The sequence below is a fragment of the Plectrocnemia conspersa genome, unplaced genomic scaffold (assembly GCF_051122295.1).
Source record: "Plectrocnemia conspersa isolate PC_06_02 unplaced genomic scaffold, ASM5112229v1 ptg000014l, whole genome shotgun sequence".
NCBI classification, from domain to species: Eukaryota; Metazoa; Arthropoda; class Insecta; order Trichoptera; family Polycentropodidae; genus Plectrocnemia; species Plectrocnemia conspersa.
The window spans coordinates 30,617,205-30,644,298 of record NW_028277178.1 but is presented as its reverse complement, the minus strand read 5'-3'; the positions used below and the strand labels follow the sequence as shown (position 1 = coordinate 30,644,298).

Here is a 27,094-nt window from a genome sequence, read left to right as displayed (position 1 = left end):
CCCTTCTTCTTTAATTCTCAGTCTGCGATTCAGCTGATCTTCTCGTCGACTGACCTCAAAAGTCAATTGATCTGATCTCTACCAAATGAATCACAATTCTGCCTACTTAGACAGCTTTGTTATTGTTTTTATTGCGGCAATAAATTAAAGTGTCGTTCGCAAACAGATTCTACATTTTTTTATATGAATAATTAAATTAATAATTTATATTATAAACAGCAATGGTCCTAATTTGAACCCCTGTGGTAGACCGTAAAATTTCTCTGTAATTTCAATGTAAGAGTATTTTTTTTTTCTTCTTAAATAATTATTAAACCATGCAGAAATTATTTCACTTACACCTATAATCTCTAATTTCTTCAAAATTATTATTCTATCTATCGTTTCGAAAGGTCTCTTGAAATCCAAGAAAACAGCCCCAATGATTTGATTCGTATCCTTGGCAATTATTTATTGCCACTTTTTTTTTCTCTGAATCCCGATTGTTGTTCACGTATAATGTTTTGAGAAATATTGATTAATACTTTATTGATCATTACCTTTTCTATTTAAGGCAACGTGCTAATTAGTCTTATTTTCTAAGCTTTTTCACTATATTTTATTTTAGGTATAGGTATAATAGTAGCAATCTTCAAATTATCAGATATTTCCCTTCGGGATTGTGCTTTATTTACTAAATAATGCAATTTAGTTCCTAGTATTTCTCAATTTTCTTAAATTAAATTCACATTTAATTCATCAGTACTTGTTCTTTTTTTTTACTTTACAAATTATGCTGCGAATTTCTTCTAAAGATATTGTTTTAAATTCTCCGAACTTTACATTAAATGTTTCATTATTGTATTGTACTAATTTATTAAACTGTGGTATTGAATTCACAATCTCTTCTATGCTCTCAATGTTGTATGATTTCATATGAGGATCTTTATATATATTTTTATCAATCTCCACATTTATTATGTCGTTTTTCTGAATAGGATTAATATTTTTTTAAATGTTTTCTACATTTTATTAAAGTTTTTTTCTATCTATCGACTTTTCATACTATTTTTTTAGCTATTTATAATGCCATATTTTCCGTTTTTCATTGATATTTTGATTTTTTTATATTTTAAAGCATTTTTTAACATCATCATTAAACCACGATTTTGGATTGATCAATTTTCTGTTTTAAATTTGTATTGATGTTTTACTTTACTATTATAATAACATCAATGTTATCTACATTCCAGACATATATTTTTTAATTCTATTCTTAAGTTGGTGGAATCAATTTTTTTATAATCTCAATATTTTTTACCTTAAATACGGTATGTTTTTTATATGAATATATACAATTCTTGAAGTTGTTTTAACTTTACATTGTACTCATTTATTTTTGCTAACAATTAAATCTTCTTAATGTGCTAGATTTATTAGATGTCTTTGTATTTTCGTTAACACATTGTCGTAAACAAAGTATAAAAATAGTATCCAATTAAATTAGACTATTAGAACTCCTTTCTGAAATATTATTTATGAATTCAAAGAATGAATTTGACTTACTATTTGTATATCTATATGTTAAACATAATAATATGGATATAAATATATGCTACAACCTATTAAATTTGACCTTAAAATATCCGTACGCTAAAAAAAACTATTCTTTAAATTGTTAAATGCGTAAAAAAATGTAATATAAGTAAGCTTAGTGAAAAACTTGCTTCTTTGATAATATAGGAAGTATAATAAAGAAAAAGCTTAAGACCTGATTTAATTTTATATTAAATTGTGGAGAATACCGATCAGACGCTCCTCGCGATACACAGGAAAGTGAGAAAAGTTGCTCGTACAAATCGACGACTACGTATTGTTTGCAGTCCGTGCTTCGTTACCGGCGCAAGCCGACAATGCTGTCTACCCAGAAGGGGTACATATACTTTACAACAAACGTTGTATAATTCGATCCGAAAGTTTTTGATTCCCCTCGAGGGCGTTCAGCGGCTGTCGTACAACTTGATTACAAATTCACCTGATTATTCGATCACTTTCCCTCGATTTCCCCTAGCCGCAGCATTTTCCGCCGCCAACTTTTTGCGGCCGCGATCCTACGTGCAAAACACGTATATAGCAAAAAAATCTAATCTCGCTACGGGGAAAAAGTGTTAAAAGGGATGCCGCTGCCGGCCGAAATCTCGCACGAGGATTTTTCGCGAGGAAAAAGGGCCAGAAAAATTATCATCCCACATGTGGGGAAAATTGGAAAATGTGCGTTTAATAATATGTTCTTTTTATGGTACATACCTATACTACATACGTTTTTTTAGGTAGCTGTGATTTTTTTCAGCGCTATAAAAGCACGTATGAGCTCCGCGAAGTTATTGCAAAACGGTTCCTATGTTATTTAACGTTTTATATTAACCCTCATGCTATGCTGAGAATTTCGCCAAAAATATATTTTTACGTTATAATATACACACTTTACAAACTGCCGCCTTGTAGCTTCTGGCTTATAACAACCAACCCCTTGTCCTAAATATTTATCTTAGTAACGAACCGCTGCTGCGGTTTCCGAACACGGCGCACCTTCCTAAGTTTAATGAAAATTCATTGCTCGGAGGTAGCTCTTTATAAAATAATAATGTACAACATGCTTAGATTCTATAATATAATTTGAGAATCAATGCACTTTTTTCACTTTCAAACAAAACTGTTCTATGTAGTAGTTTTTAGCGCGCATTCCTCTTTTTATTCCTGGTGTTCTGTTGTTGAGAAATAGTTGATTGGTTGTAAGTTGTGCTATACAACGCTACACTTTAAGAAAGCTAGTCATCTATACAATAGCATACTGTCGAGCTTTAAAACGTAAATTCTGCTAAGCATTCATTACATAATTCATACTAAGAAATATATTTTTATGTTACAGATACTACAAGTATATACAAACACACTACAAGAACACACTATTAAAAGGTAAAATATTCATGAATTACAAATTATATAGATAGTACCTGGTTTTGTACAGCAATTTTAACGCCTGATTGTACGACATTAAGTTGGCTTACATTTTCATTAAGCAATCTATCCAAATGTCAAGCTCAAAGCTCGACTTCGTTATACATAGCTATACTGCTGTCAAAACTAAATTGAACGCGACTCTAGAATTTCCAACAATATTATTGTATAATGTAAGCACGCACCTCGATCCAACTTTGATTGTATTTTATAAATAAATTAACGTCATTGTTGCATAAACATTGAAATGAGTAATTCGAAATTTCAGGTATTTCTTGTATATTTATATATGTGTATGTGCATATATTTTTCTGACTCATTTGCATTGACGATGCGGTCTCTGGGTTTTCTCAAAGGAAATGCGATATTCGTCTCCTTCTTCGCTTTTTTGGGTGGGGTGGGGTTCGGTGTAAATGTCGAGTGCGAAAAGGGAAGTTGTTTCTCTGGGAAAAGACATAAAACTGTTGCCGAAAACGCAAACGTAAATAATGAAACATGCTCGGGGTCTGTCTTTGTTGAGTTCTTACTTAACTGACGAGTGCGAAGTTTAACGTTCGCGAAATTAACGTTGAATAATTAATAGTTTTCGTTGTTTTAACAGCTCGGCAAAAACGCGTAATGAAAAATCTTTCGGCTAAGATTAATCATGAGAACATTGGGAGTTGACATATAATAATATTGTTCACGTCCTAGTGACATATAATAATATTGTTCACGTCCTAGGCTAGTGCCGTCCTAGTTTAAAAATATTTAACTATTGGTATTAAATTGAAACAATATTGATTCAGGATTTATACTATTTTTTATATACATATTATTGCTTTATGACTGTAGCGACTAATACAGTTGTAAAAGTAAGAATGTTTAATATCAATAATAGCTAATAAAAGTTGGCAGTTAAATTGTAGACGTGTCACAATTATGATTTCGTCCAACGCCTCTTTTTGCTCGTTGCTTTTTTTTTATACATATCTTATGAGATTTTTTGGCGTGATTTTAACAATACAGTTATGTAGATTTGTAAATAACTAAAACATATTTGTAATAAATTTCTGATTTTTTGAATTTTAAGATAAATATTTCATTCTAAAATACAATTCGACAGCGCAGGTAGTCGATTTTTTTCTACCACTGCATTGTGTTTAGTGAAACTCTAAACTTTAAGTTAATAAGCACAGCAGTTTTAAGGCTTAAATCTGACAGAAAAGCAGTAATATGTAAAATGATTTTTAAAAAATTGTGATTGCCGAAATTTCATAAATTATTTGTGTTTCTGAGTTATTTTAATGCAGCTTTAGACTTTATCTATAATTGGTATTGAATTTAAAGTTTATTTTAAACATATTATTTTTAAGCATACTAAGTTGTTGTTGCTGTTGTAAATTAATGAGTATTTTTGGCAGCACAAATATTTAAAATATTTTTTTTACATATTTAAAGTTAAAAAAATGTTTTAACGTTATTGCAATTAAAATAACTAGTTTTTATATTTATTATTCTTAACATACACAGAATTATAGATATGTGAACCAATTTTATTCATTGAAACTGTATTATATGATTCTTGATTCCTACTTAAAAAATATTTTGATATTTATTTATGCTAAAGATGCTTCCAGTCTTGTGAGCGATTTTTCAATATATGCTTACAATTAATTGCATATAATTAAAAATACTTTTGATATAAAAATTATACTTTTTCCACTTTAAAAAATCATATATTTTTTATTAGGCAGAAAACTTATTTTTTAAATATTTAAATATAAGCTTTGTGTATTTCTTTTTTATTATTAATATTAAAAAAGTCAGAGTAAAAATATGTAATACCGTGACATTTTTTGCAAAAACTAGGACAATTTTCTTTCTAATAAAAAATATTTTTTTATATATTTATTATAAGTTGAAATTAATTATCATTTAAAATAAAAAAATAATATTTTATTCCTAGTGGTAAAATGTGAAGCATGTACCAATAAAATAAATTTGTGTTTAAAAATAGTTGGGACCCACTATTATTGTCAAGTCCACAGTTGCAAAATATTAGCTCGGAATTATGGGTCATTACTGGAATTTGGTCAATTACAAATTTTTTTTTTTATTGATTATTTTTTGTAGGTGAGTTTTTATGACTCTTACAAATAACACAAAAATAAAATAAAATTCAGAAAAATAAATACACAATGGACTGTAGATAATGCAGCGGTTAGGAAAAAAGTTAACTAGAGTACGCTCGGGATAAGGATGCCGGTTTGTTATTGTGTACGTGTAAATGTATATGAGAGGGAGAAGCGATGTAACGTGTACTTCGTTGTCTCGCTTTCTCTTTTAAGGACAGTCGCTGATTCGTCAACGCTGGTATTCGTCATTAAAGTGCAGTGTGGCACAGAAGTTCAATCTTCTCTAGTGATTTATTTTAAATAAGTTTGTGTTGATATTGGTTTAACCCAGATATGCCCACTGTCCGATGGGTAGGTCACTAAACTCGTGCCACTGTTTTTTATTTATAAATGAAATTTTAAGAGAACAAAATTTCTTGGGCATATCTGGGTTAATTGCTATCAAGGCTTCAAATATACACTGTAAGTTATTCGTTCTCTTACCCGTGGATTTAAATATTTTAATTATTTTTCTATTAATCCGTACGTTGTTGATTTTTTTACACTATTCTCTGCAAGACTTGAAAAGGTTATTATTCTTATCGTTGCGCCAATGATAATTTTTAAATTTATTCAATGGATTCTAATGACTTAATAGAGTCGTCGAACCATTAAACAATCTGCGAATAATTTCTTTCCCCATTTTATATCTTTTTGCTTTTGAAGAATAGCTAAAGACTTCATTATTTTTTTGACTAGTGAAAGATTTTGAATTTTGCAAATATTTAATTAATGACATCAATATCTGGTTCTTCGATTATATAATATATTTTAATTGTCCGTTGAAATTTCCAACTTAGCTCAGATGTATGTATGTATGTTAAATAAACATATATTTTCTTTTAAAATAAAAAAATTAAATATTCTGAGCGAAATTGTTTTTGAGCCACACAGTTCACGCACACAATAACAAACCGGAATCCTTATCCCGAGCGTACTCTACCTGCGTTGTTGTAATACACAAACACTATTTTCATTGTTCATTATGCAGATCGTTATTTATGCATAAACTTATTAATTATAGGCAACACCAAATTTAAAATAATATAAAAAAAAATTTTAGTTTTACAAAATTTTTATTTATAATGTCCGTTGGCATGTTCAAATAGTTAGCTTTTGTAATATTATATTGTGACCTGGTAAAACTGAATTTAATTTGTATATAATTAAAAGGAAAGCTTATATTTTTTGAGCAAATTTTTGGAATATTCAATAACGGGTTTACGCTGTTTTATTATTCCACACCTTCTTGTGTTTTTAGAGGTGGTACATTTTTGATGTTTTTTGAAATTGAAAAATTAAAAATATTTCACTACAAATATGAACGAAATATATATGTATTTAAATATTTTGATATTTTGTTTAGTCTTATCATTTAAGCAATAAATTTATTTTTATATTTGTTTTGAGTGTTCTTAAAAAATCAAATAGCTGATCAATGACACTTAGCTACAAAATATCTAGTTCCATATGAATATAAAAAATAAGTAGTACTGATTATAAGTGAATGTTATTACTAAACAATGCCAACGTATGTGTTTAATCTATTTTCATAAATATTTTTAACAACCTCAAATATATAATTTACATTCAGTACTCCGAAACCATAATTTTCGATCGTGCTCATATATCGAAAGCTCTCGCCGCCGTGCTTTCATCTTGTTTTATTAGGGTCGAAAATTATAAATTATGTGATTCGCCTAGTTTACAGATTACACGGTCGAGCATACTATCTGAATCCGATGTATAGTATATATCCTGCGTAATTGCAACTCACGTAATAATTTGCGGTTTAATAATTCACATGGCGCGCCGAAATTCGCGGTGTGAATTATTAACCCGCGTGATTTAGGGCAGAGTTTGCCAACCGCAAAAATGTCCCTTTCGACCGCCGCGCTTCAAAAGCCCTGCGCGTCGGAAAATTGGAAAATTATTTCAATCCCGAGGGAAACTCGCCAGGTGATCTGGCACTAATTTCAAAGTCTAATCTGTTTCATAAATCATAAAGGTCCCTTGTGTTTTATCTTCGACTTTTAAAATAAAATATTATTAGTCCCTACGGATAAATTCATTTTATTAATTTGCTAAATTTAATTTAATATATTTATGTATTAATATATAATATATATATTATAGCAATATTTATATATTGTAATTATCATGGCTATAAAAATAAAAATTGAAAATTATGACTGTCGAAGAACAAAAAGCATACGCGCGGGAATGTGCGGGAATATATCTTCTTCAGCATACATAATAAATACTAGCAACACGACTTTGTCTTGTAAGATAAGACTAGTTAAGTCAATAATGTAACAGAAACATCTAAAACTCATGTTACCAGAGCATATACAAATGCGCTTTTATCGGCTTTAAGAATGCGTACATATAAAGTAGAGCATTAAATATTTGTGACAAGAAAATAAACCCTAGAATGTCTGCACGTGAAACACGCGTTTTAGTATCAATTCGATTGACAGACACGACATGCGTTTCCTTCGACACCCCGCACATATAATAAAACCCCATAAACACATCCTAAAGCCCCTCTCACCCAGTGCGATATACTGGCGCGTTTACACGTTTTATTTGACTGGCGCGTGTCGAGTCTTCTGGGAACGTTTTTCTTGGCACCCAGTTATGCAATTTCTGTTCGCGAAAATCAACGCGTACATTACAAGTCAACGAGGGCTATAACGCATAATACTCCGATAAAAAAGTATTAAAATCGTGATATAGCCATTTGCGGAGCAATCTCGGCCGAGCGCACCGTAATGAGAGTTGCGGCGCCGGAATGCGAATGCGAGACCCCGGGCTCTTGCCCCGGTGTTTTGTACGCAATGCAGAAGTCGTTAACATACCGAAACGGATCTGCTTTATATTGTCTCCGATTAATGGCGCCGCAAACGTGTGCGAATCGTAGCGGGTGTTGAAAGTTAACGAGGCAGACGCGCGAGGGTTAGGTTAAGGGTGCGCGATTTGTGTGGCCGCTCAGTGGATATTGTTTAAAAACTATTCTGGTAAAGTCAGGGAACTCAAATTCCTTACTAGGTATCTTGTAAATACACAGCTTGAGTGTGTAGTTGAAGTGGGTCAAAATATACCCTACACAAATTTGTACTTTCATACTACAACAATAAACATGTTTCTTGTGCCGATTTTATTTTTTAATAATATTTTTATTAATAAAAATTGCATTAGCATTGATATATTCTGAAAAAAAAATATAATTAAGTATCATATTATACAAAAAAAAAATTAACCCTTTCAACGCGACGCCTACCATATGATGAGCTCGTAATATGTTTTAGCGAAAAATTTATTAATATAAGCTTTTAGACTTAGTTCGATTCCTACATATGAATAGAAACATTATTTGAAGTAGAAAAATAAATTATCTATATACTACATATAGTGTTAACTAGCCTTACGCATTATGGTTGTGCGCATAGTTTGCGTTCATATGTGTATATGCAGCTATTGTTAATTACACTCAAATATGTCACCCTTATTTATGTCATATTATTTACAATACAGTCACAATAGTAATATAAACTTTTATGATAGTATCTGTATAAAGCATTTAAAAATATTTATCGCTAAAAATCTAGTCTGAATAAAATATCAGCAGCGTAGAGTTCCAATTTGGTCAAACAAGATTCGTGGCATATTTACTTTCAGTTTCATAAACTAATCCATCTTTTTATTTACATTTTAATTGAATAACTGTAATAGGCATTTTAAAATATGTAACGCTTAAATCTATTCTGATTAAAATATTAACAGCGCTGGGGAAGCACTCGTGCAAAAATAGCATCGCGGCAAATAGGTTAATAATATGTTTTTGCATTTTTTGCAAATTTATGTCAGGTTCTAAATTAAACCACTTTTACATTTAACTATTAATATATTACCTGTAATGAGCCACTAAAAATATTGTTGGTTAGTCTTCAATATTTTTAACCCTTTAGACGCGTATCAATATTTTATGTTATCTTTAACACTTTTAACCCTTTAAATGCAAATTTTACCTTGATACTGTGTTTAAATGTTCTGATTTTTAATTTTAATTTATTTAAAACGATATATAAGCATTTTTTTTACTGATTTTTACGTAAAAAGATAAAAAAATCAATTGAGCGACTTTAGTCGATTTCCGCGTTCAAAGGGTTAAAGTAGTTCTTTAAAAATAAATTGATAATTTACACTCTCGCGTTCGTAAATTAAACCACCTGTACATTTAACTACTAATATATTAACTATAATGAGCATTTAAAATAATTGAGCGCTAAATATCTAGTCTGATTAAAACGTCAGCAACATTGGTGAAACACATAATATGTTTTTGCATATTTTTATTATTTTAGCGAATACTTTAAAAATAAATTGATAATAAACAATACCGGGTTTATCAATTTAACCATCTTTCATTATTAATAACTTTAATGAGCTCTTAAAAGATTGATTGACTGATTTTTTTTTTTTTTTTTTTTTTTTTTTTTAAATGTTTATTTCAAAAATAATTTAGTTTTATACAAGTTATAAATTACATGTTTCTGGCTTTTAGCCATTATCATGTTTACAAGCGAAATTACAATAGTTTAAACAAAAATAGAGGCAACAATATGCAATATTTAATAAGTAAAATTTAAGGAGAAAATACTAAAACCTTTATACAATAAGAAAAAGAAAATAAAATAAATAAAATATAAGATACATAATTAAAAATAACACTTACGAACTGGGGCTATTGAAGTCGTGGTTACAGATTTGCTATCAAAGCATTATGTGCTTAGGCATTTTATGTTTATACTTGAAATTTAGTGTGACTTTGTCATAGTTACCAATTTTTGCAATTAATTTATTATTATGTTCACGCGAGATATTTTTGTAATAATTTATCGTATTAGTAATAATGTGATTTTTAATTGTAGGTATAGAATATCGAGTGTGGAGTTTCTTTAAATTAGTATAATATGGGGTGTTATAAATTATTTTTACAGCTTTATTTTGAATTACTTGTAACTTATTAAAATTATTTTTACACGTATTACTCCACACTGGGCAAGCGTATGTTAATATCGGTCGTATTAATTGTTTATATAATAAAATTTTGTTTTTAATCGTCAACGCGCTTTTTCTGTTAAAAATGGGTCTCAGAGCTGAAATGGCGGCAAGCCCTTTAGACCGTACTTCTTTTATATGCTTTGTATATTTTAATTTAGAATCTAAGTGAAGACCCAGATACCTAACACTCGTTTTCCATTCAATGTTTTTGCCCTGCTCGGTTTTTAAAGGCGGAGGCAACGGTTGCCGGCGCATCGTAAAAATGATTGCCTCAGTTTTATCATCGTTTATTTTTATTTTCCACTTTTTTAAATGTTTATTTAAGTTATGCAAAGATTTTTGTAGTTTTGTTGCTATTGGTTTAAGACCATATGAACTAGTTAAAACGGCCGTATCGTCCGCGTAAATAGAGAGACTGGTGTTTTTTTAAATTGGAATATCGTTTGTATATATTATATAAAGATACGGCCCAAGTATGCTCCCCTGAGGAACCCCGGCTGGTATTTTACGCGGTGTCGAATTATCGTTATTTAAGGAGACGACATAGCTTCGATCTTGGAGGTATGATCGGATAATTTGTATCAGATAGTGTGGGGTTTTGTACTTATCTAGTTTGTATACTAGCCCTTCATGCCACACAGTATCAAATGCCTTCTCTACGTCTAACATTAAAAATCCTGTGCTTTTTTTCCTGTTAAAATTCGCAGAAATGTGCTCCGTGAGTCTATTAAGTTGATGCGTTGTTGAGTGTCCTTCGCGGAAGCCAAATTGTTCGTCAATGATTTTACTATTTAGACACTCTTTTAAACGTGATAAGATAATCTTTTCAAATAATTTACTTAGGGACGGTAGTAAGCTAATCGGTCGGTAATTTAATGGGATGCTATCAGCTTTACCGGGTTTTTTTATCGGAATTATTTTTGCAACTTTCCAAATACCTGGAAAATACCCAATAGATAAGCAAAAGTTAAATATGTTAGTTAGAAAATGAAAGCATTTAAATGGAAAGTTTTTTATTAAGATGTTATCTAATCGGTCAATTCCCGGAGCTTTATTATTTTTAAGTGATTTTGCAATGTTATAAATTTCGAACGGGGTAATTTCGTTAATAGTTTTCTTATCTATTCTAGTTTTATCAAGTCTTTGAATTGAACGATCAACTTTACTCTGGGTTTTTAGATGCGTATAATTTTGCGTTAGCACATAGGATGTAGAGAATGCATTAGCTAATACCTCAGTTTTTTGTATGTTCGAGGTTACTATGTCGTCTCCATTTTTTAACGGCGGAATGTCTGAATATTTATTTTTGATTGATTTAGCGATTTTCCATAATGAGTTATCTGCTGGATTTAGTTTTTTCAGTTTACGCGACCATGAATCATTTTTAATTATTTGGATTTTTACGCGGATATCACTGGTTAATTTATTTAATAAAGTTTTAAGCTGGGGTGATCTATTTTTTTGCCATTGCTTTTTAATTCTGTTTTTGATTTTTATATATTCGATAATTTCTGGAGTTAATTTTACTTTATTTGGTATATTTTTACGCGTCGGTATAAATGATAGTTTACCCTGCTCGATTAAATTTGTAAAAAAATTAATATCATCGTCAATTTGCCTGGTGTTTTGTAAAGTGTATATCTGTGGAGCGCCGTGTAGACGACATTCAATGAAACTTCTAAAACCTTTCCAGTCAGCTCTTCCGTAGTCAAAAAATATTTCAGGGATGACCTCAACATCGCCTTCCAGAGCAAAAAACACAGGAAGATGATCCGAAGATAGAGCTTGGATGCAGTGCATCCCCGAAATTGGCGTAAAACCTTTGACTAATGCGAAATCAAGAGTTGATGGAGACATGTTATTAAAAGGATAGTGTGTGTGTGAATTTGGAAAGTGAATATCCGTGTCAGTATCGTGCAAGTAGTTAAAGAGCATGGTACCGGATCGATTGGTACTAGAACAATTCCAGTGCGAGTGCCTGGCGTTGAAATCTCCGCTTAATATAACAGAGCTTCCAAGTCCAAGCACAGCATCTAGATCACTCTGCAACAATTCGTCTCCGGGTGAGTTGTATGCGGCAGCAATTGTGATGATTTTATTATTATTATTAATTTGGATCGCGACAGATTCTAAGTTAATTACGTCGGGATTTATACGCGCGTGTTTTATAGATTTTTTAATAAAAATCGCAACCCCGCCACCTGGCCTTGAGAGTCGGTCTCTCCGGAGGCAAACAAAGTTCGGCAAAGATATTTTAACGTGAGGTTTAAGATACGTCTCGGTAACTATGACAATGTCAATTTTATACTCACTGATCAATAGCTCCAGCTCGCCAGTTTTGTGTCGAATTCCACGTGAATTCCACGTCAGCAAATTCAATTTCTTCTTAGAAGAGGACATCAAGGTACTCTACCATCATGATGGCTATCTCCATTTTGCTCGCACACTTGCCAGCTTTGACCCGAATCTCCTGAAGTACGAGGAGCATCTTCCGTAGATCCGAGGACGACATGGGGGCATCCTCTGCGCCGGTGTTTGGTGCTGCTGTCGGCTCTGGTTGTGATTTTTGAGCCTGTTTGAGATTAGCGGCCGCAGCTGAGAAGTTCTTAGCCGGTTGGGATGGTCGGAGTGCGGGAAAATGCTCCTGAACTAAGTTAAATGTCGGTCCAGGTGCAGCCGGGGCGACAGCCGCGACGGTAGCTGGCCTTTGATGTCTCCTCTGAGTCTGGACGAGATACTCCTTCCTGCGAGGGCAGTCCTTGAAGTTGGCCGGATGATCTCCTTCGCATCCGATGCATTTCGCTGGTGTCTCACGATCCGTTTTCGAGCAGTCAGCGGTTGCGTGACTGCCGGTACATTTGACGCATCGTGGGGTTCGGTGGCAGTTTTTGGCTGCGTGTCCATAAAGCTGACATCTGAAACATTGGGTTAAATGTCCATTGTTACGCTTATACCTTTCCAGAATGGCCTTGGCGAAACAAACGTACCGGATGTTTTTGATTGCAGCTGTCTTGGTATCCGAAGAGAACTGAACCAGGTAGAGGCGAGAACCTCCCAGTACCTCCGTCTTTGTCTTCATTGTCGTCACTTTGACGACATTGAGTCCTTGCCTTTGGAGGTCAGCAGCTATGTCTTGAGTTGGAACTTCTGGTAGTCCTTTCAGGACAGACTTTACTGTCTTGTCCTCGTCAGTGGTGAAGGTATGAAATGGGCGATGCCCCCTCAATCCTTCCATTAGTAAGGCTCGTTGCTCGAGCGAAGAACACTGGACGGACACGTTGCCCTTTCCAGTGTAACGCAACGTGAAGTTGCTGGATTTGGTGACGGATTTAATAAGGTCCGTCGTTTGAAGATGTGAGCCCGTGATCTCCATAATCACAGGCGGAACTCTGCTTGATTTGCTTCCTAATACCTCGGGAAGCTTTTCGAACCTGTTTTGGCTCGGGGTTGGTCCGGGGCTCCTGGACTCAGTGGATGGTCTGGCAGTTTTTTTCGGAAGTTGCCATTCCGAATCTTGACTGGGGTTAAGGAACGCCTTAATCGTCCCCACAGAACGCTTACGCGTCTGCGCCTTTTTCATGGCGCTGTTGTTTGGTAGGCAGTGAGCAAAATTGTTCAGCGGCGCAGCTGGCAGGTCCGAGTGTGTACAGCAGCGCGGTCTACGCACAGAGCACGAGGTGCGTCCGTACACCGCGAAGGCACAAAGCGGAATCATTGACTGATTAAAATATTAGCAACGCTGGGGAAACACTCGCGCTAAACAAGCGTCGCAGCAAAAAGGTTAATTATATATTTTTCATATTTTTAATGAGTACTTTAAAAATAAATTGATAATATACACTGTCGGCTTTATCAATTCGCGCACTCTTGAGTTTAACCCTAATTTATTAACTGGAATGACTATTTTAAAAGATTGAGTGCTAAAAATCTAGTCTGATTAAAATACCAGCAACGTTGATGAAACACTCGCGGCAAAAAGGGAGTACTTCAGAAATAAATTGATAATAAACACTGCTAGGTTCATCAACTAAACCATCGTTTGAGTGCAACCTCAATATAATAACTAATCAGCATTTAAAATAATGATTGACTGATTAAAATATTAGCAACTCTAGATAAACAGTTGCGCTAAGCAAGCATCGCGACGAAAAATTATATTTTTATGTATATTTTGTATTTAAAATGAATTAAAAATATGCATATTTTATGTGAAAATATAAATTATTTAATTTCTAAATTGATAATATGCACTGTCAGGTTCATTAATGTATTTAATCTCAATATTTTAACTGTAATGGACATTTAAAAAAATTCAGTGATAAAAATATCAGCAGCGTTGTGAAAACACTAACCAAACGTCGCGGCAAAAAGGTTAATAGTAGATTTTTGAATATTTCAATTATTGTTTTTTTGCTTTAAAGTGCTACCAATAAACATAGGTATCACATTTGCGTAACAAACGGTTGTTACAAATCAATCTAAAATCTGCATTTATATACCAAAACTTCATGAAAATTATTTTCTATACCAATTAGGCCCAATTTCTTAAAAATTTTATATCACTCAATATAGTATAGACTTACCAGAACAAAACATTTTTTTTATATAAATAAATATACATAAGTTTTTCAAAGATTCGCGAGTATTAATATTATTATTTGCTTAAAAATTGTGCCTATGGCATGAGTACCACTATCGAAATATCAAACAGTAAATTGTCATCTCGATGAATCATGAAATTTAAATAATATTATATATGTATATATACATATTATTTTTTTTTAATAATAAAACCATATTAGGAACAGTCTTTACATATACTATTTTCTTAAAGCTTAGCAAATAATATTCTAAGAATTTATAAAAAAAATTTCTTGGTTAAGTTTGTTAGTCAACTGAATCCGCTATCTTGATTTAAAATGGCAAAATTATGTTAAAAAATCTTAAAGAAAAAAGTCAGGTTAAAAAAATGAATATAGTAGAAATTAAAATTAAATAAAAAAATATTTTTTTACTAAATGAAATAGTCTATAAAGAAATCAAAAATATTATCTAGTATACATATTTTAAAATACAATGAAAATTGAAATAAATAACTATTTTTTACACAATATACAATTTTTCCCAACGTAATTTTAAATTCTAAATACAATAGTTTTTTATTTACCCTATATATTCATTATTTAAAAAATGTTTTTTACAATATAATATGTTTTTCTTCTAATTATTTTTATTAGTATTTCCCATTAATTTTTTTATTGTACATACACAATCAATCATAATTTAAAATTTCACAACATATAATCAAAGAAATTGATTTTTAAATAATTTAGTGTACATATAAGCATATTTTTTATACACATAAAATATTCATATAAATTTAACATACACATATGATAAATGATTTAATAATTGCGCGTCACTTTCGTTATTATACAAATCGTAAAAGCGTGACCTTTACATCCATTGGAATATTATAGGCATGTATTTATGTACATACACGTATTATACAAACAAGTGTACATTTGTACTATATGCCCACGTAACTTGCGATAAGATTGTGGTATTCGTGCAAAATACATTTATGTACATACATCGCAAAATAACCGACATATTTTTATTTACAAAATTACAACCAACGCTACATATTTAAGTCCTACATTTCTGCCATAAGCATGAAAATACAATTGTTTCGTGTTTATTTATGTACTTTACAACAACCGTGAATGCCTTTTACTAAGTATACTTTACCCATGCGATTTATATTCCTAGTTTTTGTTTAACTTACATATATTCAAATTGACTGTGCATAAACATTAATTTACTTTAAAGGAAATATACTAAGTTTTATATGGAAATTATACACTTTGAATCAAACGTGTTTCACGTTATCTCTCTAGTCGAATTTTTGTGTCAAATTTAAATTTGTTTATTTGTGAGCTTTTGAAATTAAAAAATGTAGGTAATCGTTTAAATGAATTCGAACAAAGTTTCAAAACAGACATTGTAACAAGGAATACTGATGGAGTATAATGAAAAACTTCGTGCTCGAAAGTCCTGTAGAAAATGAGCTTTGTTTAAAGTTGAACCATAGAATTTACTTGATTGTCAATAACGTAATTTACAAAATACGGTATCGGTGTAAAATTTCTAATCCAACATAATGAATATATTTAGGTGGAAATTGAAATATAATTATGTTTTACCAGTAACTATAATAAACGGTTTCATCTCCACCACGAGTTATATTTTACAGTAATTTATTTATATCAACACTTAATATAAATTATACTGTTGCTTCATATAAGGTAGCTTATTTTTATAGTGAGATATAATACGCTTTAATTTTTATAATTAAAATATGCTTCATATACAGAAATGGTTTTTAGGTATGACTTAACAGTAAATTACAAATTTTATTTTATACCTATCAATAAGTATAAATGTTTAAAAATGTGATTATCTGTTGGAGAAAGGTCAGGGGAATATGAGGGATGAGAAAAAGTTTTCAGTCCTAATTTGTTTGTTTTTGCAAGAGTATTTAATGAAGTGTGATTTATTTCATTTTCATGGAGGAATGAGTTTGCCTATATAGGTCGGATATTTTATGCTTATTTGTTTATTTGAGGTTTAAATTTATATACAATATAATTCCGCTGTAATAGTCTTGCCTGGTTTAAGAAACGATCGATGAATAATTATCCTAGAATAACACTCAGTTTTGGAGCTTCTTTACTATATAAACATTGCCTTCTCTTTATCGTAGAGAATTAAATTAACATTGTGAATAATTTACTATTGTTTAGACCTGAATTTTTATTTTTTGTAGAAAAAATATTTTTGTTTAATCTTTTTAATAAGTACGTTAAAAAAATTTAATAAATCCACTGCGGTCCGATTTAATTAATTAGAAAAATTCAACTTTTTACATATTATTTATATGGTATTTATTTATGGTACACCCTGTATCTGTTCCAGATGTTGGGACCACTACCTGGAAAAAAAACACCCAATAATGCAATGACAAAAAATAATGTTTCGGTCTATCCTTGTAAGCATTTTACTAGGTATGACTAGTGTTTTTTTCATAAGAAAAATGTCAAATCGAGAATTATCACAACTATAACGAATTTGGAATCCGTAATTTATAAAAAATTCTATACAGTATTTTTTAATATATAAAATTATTTTTTTACGAATATTTTTAAAAGTTTTACAACTACTGACCTTTTTATAACGTTAAACTGCATATATAATGAAATATTTTAATAGCGGTCTGTGAATGACAAAAATTGCTTACAATTTTTTAACACTCGAATCGTCTTTTTTTTGCTTAAGTAATAAAATAAGACACTCAGGTCAAAATCTTTCCGAGGGTGTTCGTGCCAGATGTTTAAAAATATTCATACTTTATCGGAAGATCAATAGTATTTGAATAACCAACATTTTTTTGCGATTTTCTATTTCTCTAACCGGCCGGCGGCTTTATCTTTGCTTTGGTGATCTAAGAACCCGCTCTAAAAAGAAGAATTTATGCAAAATGCAATTTTTTTTATATTGTTTTTGTAAAGTACCAACATCTGTTATTGACAATTGTCTCACGATTATTACTGACAGCCGAAGGGGCCTTAATTTTTTTTAAAAACAATTGGAACTGAAATTGGTATGTTAATCTGAAAGTCATGTATTTAGGAACTAAAAATGAAATTATATATATATAGAAAGGATATAATATATGCGAGATATAAACCGCACGTGATGTAAACATGACAGAAGAGCGCCAATACAGCAATTTCATATGCAAATCACTCCTCTTTAAGAGCGTATTCATTACCGTCGCTGCTACAACTACTGTGACAAAGAATTTATTAATAATTCCGCCATTTCGAGTCTGAAGGAGGACGCACACGCGAGTGATTAAAATAATGTATGCGGACGAGCGAGCTTTGTTATTCGGAAGCAGGAGCTTTCGGCGAAAGCTCTGCGTGTCGCTGCGACGGCGTCTTTGAGCGCGAAAATTCCTCTCGGAAAATATAACGTGACATTTATGACAATAAACTTTATTTGAATAAGCAGCGATGAAAAGCGGCCGTGCACGATAACACGCCTGACTCGTATTTAGGTATAAGGCTTTATCATTGCGCGCAGGATGTGTGTGCCTTATGTCCCCCGACACTTCCTGTTTCCGCATATTCCTGTGCAAGTTTGCCTTCCTTCAGATAGTTCCGCAGGACAAACTTGCCGCAATAACAACATGGAAAATTGCCACTGGCCAAAGGCTAGGACCTTAGATGTACTTTATTACACTACGAATTTCTCTTACTAGACATTCGACAAGAAACGCAGGACATCCCTTGTAAATTTGCATCAAGCATAGGGATCGTTTGTTAGTGATTTAAGCATTGCTTATTTACCTTTACATAAATATGATCTGTGAAATATTACTAATACTATTTTTATAACAAAGTACTTAGTGTTTTTATATTTTTTTACAAAAGACACTGACATTGTTTAAAAAAAGTAGGCCAAATTAAAAAAACTCTGAGGCATGAGTGTTTCAGCGTTAAGCCGCAGGCGTTAAATCCGCAGAAGAAACAAAAACATCCCAGGAGGAAAGTAAATTAACTTATGTGATAAAACACAGAAATAAGACTGTGTTGATTAAAAAGATTTGGAGGCAGTTTATCAAGTTAGGACGCGTGTGCCGCAAGATTTATTGTTGGAATATTTAAAAGGGAAAGCAAACTTAATCTAGTACAACAAAGGTTTCGGGCTGTGAGCCTTGTCTTTCAGCGGAAAATGGGATGTTCTGGTACGCCCTGCGGCGCAAATGAGAAAAGTTTCACCTTTAAGGCCAAAGATGAGGGGCCTGCGCTATTTTTGCTCCGGCAACATAATCGGAATTTGTGGCATCTTAAGCGGGACTCGCTTTTGATTTATATCAAACTTTTTTTACCATCTGCTTGACATCGAAAAGCGCTTACATAAAACATCCCCTGCAGATGATCGGTTGCAAATCGCCCCAGGAGAAATTGGCAATTAAGCCGCTCGACCCTTTCGGCCAAAGGGTGTGTATGAGTCAATATTTAATTTTCTGGATGTCCATTAAAAATACATATAGAAAAATGTTTTATACAGATGGCTAGTATTATATTGCTTTGAATTTTGCATAAAAATGAGTTGGGGATTGCGAAAGAAAATTTCACTGGCGTTACTGGAACAAGATATTCACAGTAAAAAAATCACGAAGAGTTTGTGTTTTGTATTTTATATTATTTGCATAAAAAATCTTTTGTTTAAGAAGTAATTTTTAATAGCAGATATTAAATATACTAAGAATAAGATAATAAATCTTTGATACTGTATAGTTATAAAAAATATGATCTTAAACAATCTATCGTTTTTATTTTTTTTATATTTTTTCTGTGGCTTTGATTATTTAAACTGTGTCTACTCTATTTTTTTTAATAAATTAGTAAAATAATGTTTATGTAAACTTAAGTCAAGTTTATATCGATATACAAAATATATACTAGATTTTCCCTACAATTTTTTTATCGCTAATATTTGTAATTAAAAAAATTGTAGAAAAAAATTTAAATTTATAAAACAGCTATTTAATTATGAAACTAGATCTGTCGATGATTTACACATCTCTTAAAATTTTTTTATGAAGTTTGACAAAAATTATTTAATATATATATTATTGCATTTTATTCATGAAATGATTTACCAAAATCAATGAAAAATAATTGCAAAAAAATTAGAAAATATTTTTTTAATTAATTTATGCAACTTTAATCAAATAAAGTTAAGTTAATAAATAATATTTCATATCATTATTATCGATAGATTTGATGTCTACTGTTTCCGTATTTTTTTACTACTATAAATTAAATTACCACACCACCTACACAAGTATATAGTACTCTAAACTTATTTATTTAAATGATATCAATAATTCATGTCGAGTACTACATATCTAAATATATACGTTTTTATATAACATATAAATAAAATACATGTAAACGCACGTAAACGTTAGCGCTCGCAAACGGGGATGAAAATCTGAAAGTTAAATCGGCATAATCATGAATAAAAAATCACCACTAACATTTGAAGCCCAAATCGTGATTTATAGCATGTGTTAACGTCAGGTTGGAAAACATAAATATCGAAAGTAATACACAAATTACATAAATAAAATAATCTTATCAAATTACAATATAATGCAATCCTGTTGTATTAAAATAAAATGTTTTGTAATGTTAACTAAGTTCTAAGTTAAAATTAATATTTCTACTGATTATATATCAGTGTCTATGAAATGCATATTAATTTATGTTGCATATTTAAATGATATAATACATAAAAAAACAATATTTATAAATAATATTTTATATGCGAATTAAGAAAAACTTGTAGCGGCAATATTTGTTGATAAAAAAAGGCATTTGATACAAAGAATATTTTTATAAAAAATATGGAATTCGTGGGTTTTTTCTAATTTGTTTTTAAATGGGATTTTCTGCGATCAAGAAGTTGTCCCTTGCGGGGTTCTTAAAGGATCAATACTGGACCTATATATTTTCTCATTATATACATATGTATGTATATAAGATATAATATTTTGCTCTTACAATACCATTATATAAAATATTACAATACCTCAAATAAATTTAAGTTGAAAAGAGATTAATTGTATTATTTATTTAGCTTTAAATTTAAATATTTTCATTTACTTGACCATTGTAAAAATATATGTTTCCGAAGAAAAATTTTTTTTTTATTAATATTAGCTTAAAACCAATGTGTTACAACCATGTCAACACAATCAACAACTATTAAATATATAGTGAGACATTAGACTGAAATCTATTTTATCACTTATAAACTATTATGCACTTAATAAAATAAAATATGCGTACTGTATTTTCTGATATTAAAAATATAACGAATGGCCGTTTATGCGTTCTATTTTATGGCAATAATTGGTTACAAACGTGCCGATGGCTCTTAGTTATTGTACAACGGTCCCGAAATGGCAGATTTAATGAACGCCATTAGTCATTACCGATCGTGATTTATAGCGCACAAATTGTTTGTAATTTTATTTGTTTCACATGGCAACACCGACCGACCGAGCTCGGTCATAACCCTTCGACGCTGATCATTTGTAATTTGTTGCCCCGGGCACCTGCTCTTTCCCACCTACGTTCATTGTCTTCACGGTGGCTTAAGCAATTCAATTACAATCTCTGATATGATATAAATACGTAGAGAACGTGTTTATATTTTACAATTTTCGCTTATGACACATACAATTTCATTCAATTTATACACCGACCAATCACAATTTAGGTCCTAATTTGACAAAAGTGTACGTAATGTACACTTTTATTAAATTTTATTTTTATTAGCAAATGTACAAAATATAGCAATATTTATCTCAAAGATGAAATATAATATCTTACTGGAATATACTATTTTATAATAATAAGAATTTAATGTAATCCAAAGTTTTAGCCAGCTCTCTATGTCAATGTCAAATTAATATTCATATTGCCTATCTCCAGTTTAAATTGAAGAAGAAATATCAGTTTCATGGCAAGTGTAATATCTTAATAATTAAATTTAATAGACAAGTATTATATTATTATATTTAATTAACTTAAAATTATATCATAGCTTTTATATATTATATGTCAATATACTATACCTTGTAGTTTGATAATTATTTTTTATTGATGCAAAGTTTTCAATTAAAAAATATTTTTTACAGACAGTTTTAAAATTTGCCTCCAAGTTGTCTCTACAGATCAGGATTAACGCTTAAATTCCGATGAATTTTTAATTGGACCTAGTTAGTGTGACTGAAGTGGTTAATTGGCATCTCGATTTTGCCTGTTCCAAGTCGGAAACGAAGTAGAAATATTTTTTACGTATTATGGGATGATTTACGATGACCACAATTTTTTTCTGCCTCATACATCATGAAATAAATATGTGGATATTCTTAACTATACTGTCTAATATTTTCCTAATTAACTGCAAATAGATGATTTGGGTTCTAATATAATTTTAATATTATCTTTTATAAAATGGTTCTGGCTTTGAAGTGCGTCTGAATAATTTTCCATATTAATAAGTTCGCTAGATTTATAATTGATAGATTCTCAGCAAAACAGTATCAACTATTTTTTTTGTCTGTAAGCAAAACATGATAGCCAATAGTAATCCTTTTTTACAATTTTTAATTGCGCCGAATTTTTTTGCATCATATCGCTTGTTAGCTATATCATATTTAACAAGTGGTCACTATAATTATTTTACAGTGGTGTTCTGGATTTTTTAAAATCAAATAAATGGTATTAACAACTTGTACACAAAGCATTATCTTAATCAACTGTGGATAAATATTTTAGGTAATGCTTTTATTTTATAATATCTTATAAGTTTAAATTCACAGTTAATGAATTGTGTCTAAATGTTAATTTAAAACCAGCACCCTAACTCAGATTTTTTCTCTCTTAGCAAGACGTGCTAGTTTATAATATTTGCACCGAAAAAAAAATTAGCGTCAAATCCCTGGTTTCTCATGTTTTATTAAGCGAATGCCCACTACAATTTCTACAGTAGCATTATGGCTTTTTTATTAAATAAAAAATTAATAACTGTTTCTAATAGCCTTATCCTAATTAATTATGGGTGAATATTTTGAATGCTGCAATAATTTTATAACTAATATTAGAATTCACATTTATGGATTGTATCAAATTGTTAATTTAAAACCGGCAAAGCTACAATTTACTACCTTAAAACAGTTTTTATTATTTTATTTCTATGGTAGTAATACGTGCTTATTTTTAATAGTGTTACTTGCGTCGAAAAGGAATTATTTGCGTCATATCTCTAATTCTATGAACGCATATTCTACATATAAATTACAAGGCAACATTGTAATTTAAATAATTACATAAATTTATTAACCAGAGTTAAACAGAACGTTGCTAAAAAATCATATTTGTTACTGAATATGACTTTTCTTAATTTTTTATATTAAAATGTATTTAAACATAATTTTTTTAGCTTTGTTTAAAATTGTACAAAGATACAATGTGAGAAAATCCAAAATATTTTTTATTAGAAATTTACACTTGTATAAATATAATATTTATTATATACACGATATTTGCTGTATTTTAAATAGGATTTTCCTAAAACTTATTTAAAAAATTAATATAATAAATATTTAAGCAAAATTAAAAGCATTAAATAAACCCAAGCATTTTATGTAATCAAATGATAAAATATGATATCGTGTTTCGGAAATCAAACACAGAATTACTTGTTTGATAGAAATCTTTTCTGTCGAGTTACTTTTAAAAATACATTTTATGTGTAAAAATAGGGTGGTACGAATTTTTTTCTTACAATATTTTTAAGCGATATATATGTACATAAATGTCTGCTTTTAATACGTCTGAAGTAAATTGAGTATTTGACATACATTCAAACAATAATATCACTTTCGATCTTAAAAAAAATTTTTTTTAGCTTTTAACATTTTTTTAATATAAATATTATACACTATATTATGTTTATGCCATACATGTACTTTAGTGTATTATTGCGAGCTTTTTTACGTTTCAGCACGCCGAAATAAAACCGTCGAACGTACGTAGTTATTCGATCCGAACGTAAATTTCTTTAGGTTCGCGCGACTGTAAAATCGCAAACGAGGTCTGCCACTGCGTCTCCTATTTATACGAGTACTTTTATTATATAGTATTTCATGACTGTTGAATTTAATGACCAACCCCCAGTTTTGCTCGACGGAATGAAGTGATTGACCGTGCGTTTTCAACCCTTGTCCCATAAAGCTTTGCACCTAGCGTGCTTTCAAAGCTCTCCCCTGATTTACGCCTTAAATTTGCATAAATAAATAACGCTTTGATTTATATTCGCGAATTAATTATACGCAAATATTTTCTTTCATTCAATTTTTTGTCTTCTCGCGCCGACATTATTATTTTCATATGTGCGTATATTGTATTCCTACATTCGATTGAGTTATTACCTTCCAATTTTTCATCATACATTCATCCATGATTTATTATAATCGATTAAAGAATAAAGTCATTACTCCTGCGTAACGCTCGCCGTTAATTTGATTTATTCAAATCGTTAAAATTCCCATCGAACAATTTCGACTGGCAAACATCTGCCAAAACGTTTATGGCTATTATAAAAACTGCTTTTAATGCTTCAAACTTCAACGATTTGAGAAGCACTGCCCATACTGTTTCGACGCAAATGTAAATGGCGCCCTATTTAATTATTCTCAACTATTAAGTGTCATTAACCGACTGTTACTAAAACTTTAGTTAATTATATATACAACTGTTATTTTTAACATTATTCATTATATAATAAAATAATTATTTAATCACATGAAAATATAAGTATATTTTTATTTATAGTTTTGATGCAATTTTAAGCCCACTAAGTCCCAAATATAAGCATTTTGAGGCTTACATGGACGTTTATAGGATGACTTACATTTACCAAATTGGTACGAAATACATGTACGGATATATCACGTGTACAAAATGCGCTATAAATGTCGCTTCGCGAATTTAACCGAGGCTTTCGAATTTAGGGCCACACGGACCACTCGATCAAAGGGTCGAAACCTTAAGGGCAACTTTGAGTTTTATGAGATGGAGCATGTAATATAGCTGGCTGACATATTACCAAGAATTGGGTCGACGAACCAAAGCAAGGGTAGCTATCAATTCTTATCGACGAAGTAGATTTATCTTAATAACATCTAATTTTATGAGCGACTCTATGATTGAGATATCTATAATTTAATGCAGTAGACATGAACATTATCGATTTAACCGCATCGCTAAACTAATTCAAAAGTTTAGAGCGTTCATTTCGGGTGTTCAAATGTCGATCTAATAAAGTACAAAAAATAATGTGAGTAATTACCCGATAAATTGTAAAGGAAATGGTTAACGGAAATTGAAACGATATGGTATATTTATAAAATAATAAATAATGTATTGATTAGTGGTGCGTAAACTTTAGAGTTGAAAGTTGCTAGTTCTTATAATTAAAATATAAATACAAGTATATGTGTATTAATAAAGTGTTTTATAATAATGAGTCTATCTTAAATATATGTATGTATATCAATACGTATTCGATCGAGCTGTTCAACTATATCTGGAATAGGAGTTGTTCAGACATGCTACTGCAATTGTCAGTTGAAATTGGGTGTAATTTGCAGTTAAGTTAAACTTTTCATCGAACATTCGTTGTTTAAATGGAAAAAGTAACAAAATTTGAGCAACATTAACTTTATTCGAGTGTAACAAACGTACTTTATCTGGATTTGAGTGTATTTGTACACTGAATTATAAATATATTTATGATAAATTATTTATTTAAGGACCATAATATTATAAATAAATATTTTTACGAAATTTTCCATATACGTATGTATTTTTTGAAGTAAAAACATATTTAAATACATTTTCACCGATGGATTAAATTTAATTATAGGCACTAATAAAATTATATTCTGCTCTGAAATATCTGTTAAACTTAATTTGATAGTTGCAAAACGTCTACTAACTGTTCAAACCTTAACCTAACCTTATAAACGTTGATAAACTTTAGTCATGTTTAAAATTTTCATTTGGTATATGGTTGGGTTTGTTTAATTATTTTAACTGTTACAGTAAATGTGTATTTTAAAATTAAAATATAACTGTTTAAGTAAGATTATATCTAAACACATTTTCATCGGTAGATTTATTTTTCTACTAGCGAAAATATAATTTAAATGAAAAGTGCTATTAAAATTATATTTCGCTCTAAAATGCAACTCAATTTGCCAATTGCTAAAGGTCCATTTACTGTTAAAACCCAAACCTAACCTAATGAAAGTTGAAAAACTGTACGCCTTAGAACTTTTATTATAAGTTGACTTGGGTTTGAACAGCAAATAAATGAAAATATATGTTTATTAACTGTTTTGGTGAAATCAAATCCGAATACATTTTCACCGGTAGATATAAATATATCTTTATAATTTAACTAAAAGGTGCGAATGAAATTATATGCTAATAAAATATCTATGAAACTTAATTAGACAGTTGCGAAAGATCAATTTTCTGTTTTTAAATCCAAACTAATGAAAGTTTAAAAATTATAGTTATTTTAAAACTTTCATTAGGTCATGTTGGGTTAGGTTGATTCGTTTGAGTTAGGTTTTTGTTTAAAGGCAAACGAGACGTTACAGTGAATGTATATTTATAGAGATTATTATTAAGCTTTTTTTTATAAAAGCCAAGTAATAATCTTGAAACGAATAGAAAAGATTTTTTGCAATATAAATTGACTCTTCATCTACGCGTGCATCTGCTAATTCATATGCGACTAAGGAGAGTAGTTTTGTAAAAACAGCGCTAAATGAAAATATGTGTTTTTTCAGGTGCAATAAAATATATATAAAAAAAAACTAGTGACAAAAAATATTCTGAACCGAGATTCTCACGCAAAAATTAAAATAATTTTTTTAAAATCACGGATTATTGTATTCTAAAAGTTTGTTTTCTTTGATTTTACTTCTTAATGTGATATTATTTTCTCAAAAATAGGTTTTATTTTGTATTCTATTAGTCTTTATATTTGAAATGAAATATATTTTTACGTTTATTTAATCAAATATTAATTTAATAAATACCAAGGGTCACAATTAGAGACTCATTTTATATGAATAAAGATTTATTCAACTTTTCGTGAAATATTCGTTCATATTTATAATGAAATATTTTATTTTTTTACTAACTTATTAT

At 30.3% G+C, this 27,094-nt stretch overlaps 2 protein-coding genes across 9 annotated transcripts in view; one reads left to right on the top strand and one right to left on the bottom strand.

Annotated features, from left to right (window-relative positions):
- Positions 1-27,094, top strand: part of Tl (toll like receptor) — a 207,913-nt gene that overhangs the window by 140,973 nt on the left and 39,846 nt on the right. For 5 of the 8 annotated variants that reach the window (XM_088203123.1, XM_088203125.1, XM_088203121.1 and 2 more), the window contains one exon: positions 2,909-2,955. The exons of the other annotated variants lie outside the window; for them this stretch is intronic. The gene's annotated coding sequence lies outside the window, so the exon portion shown is untranslated. The remainder of the gene's footprint in view (positions 1-2,908; positions 2,956-27,094) is intronic. 8 annotated transcript variants of the gene reach the window in all.
- LOC148226777 (uncharacterized) lies at positions 11,520-13,924 on the bottom strand. Its single transcript, XM_088203598.1, has 2 exons — positions 13,208-13,924; positions 11,520-13,135 (listed from the first exon to the last, which is right to left on the bottom strand). Exons 1-2 carry the CDS (start codon positions 13,798-13,800, stop codon positions 12,607-12,609), a joined length of 1,122 nt encoding a protein of 373 aa, XP_088059724.1. The 5' UTR covers positions 13,801-13,924; the 3' UTR covers positions 11,520-12,606.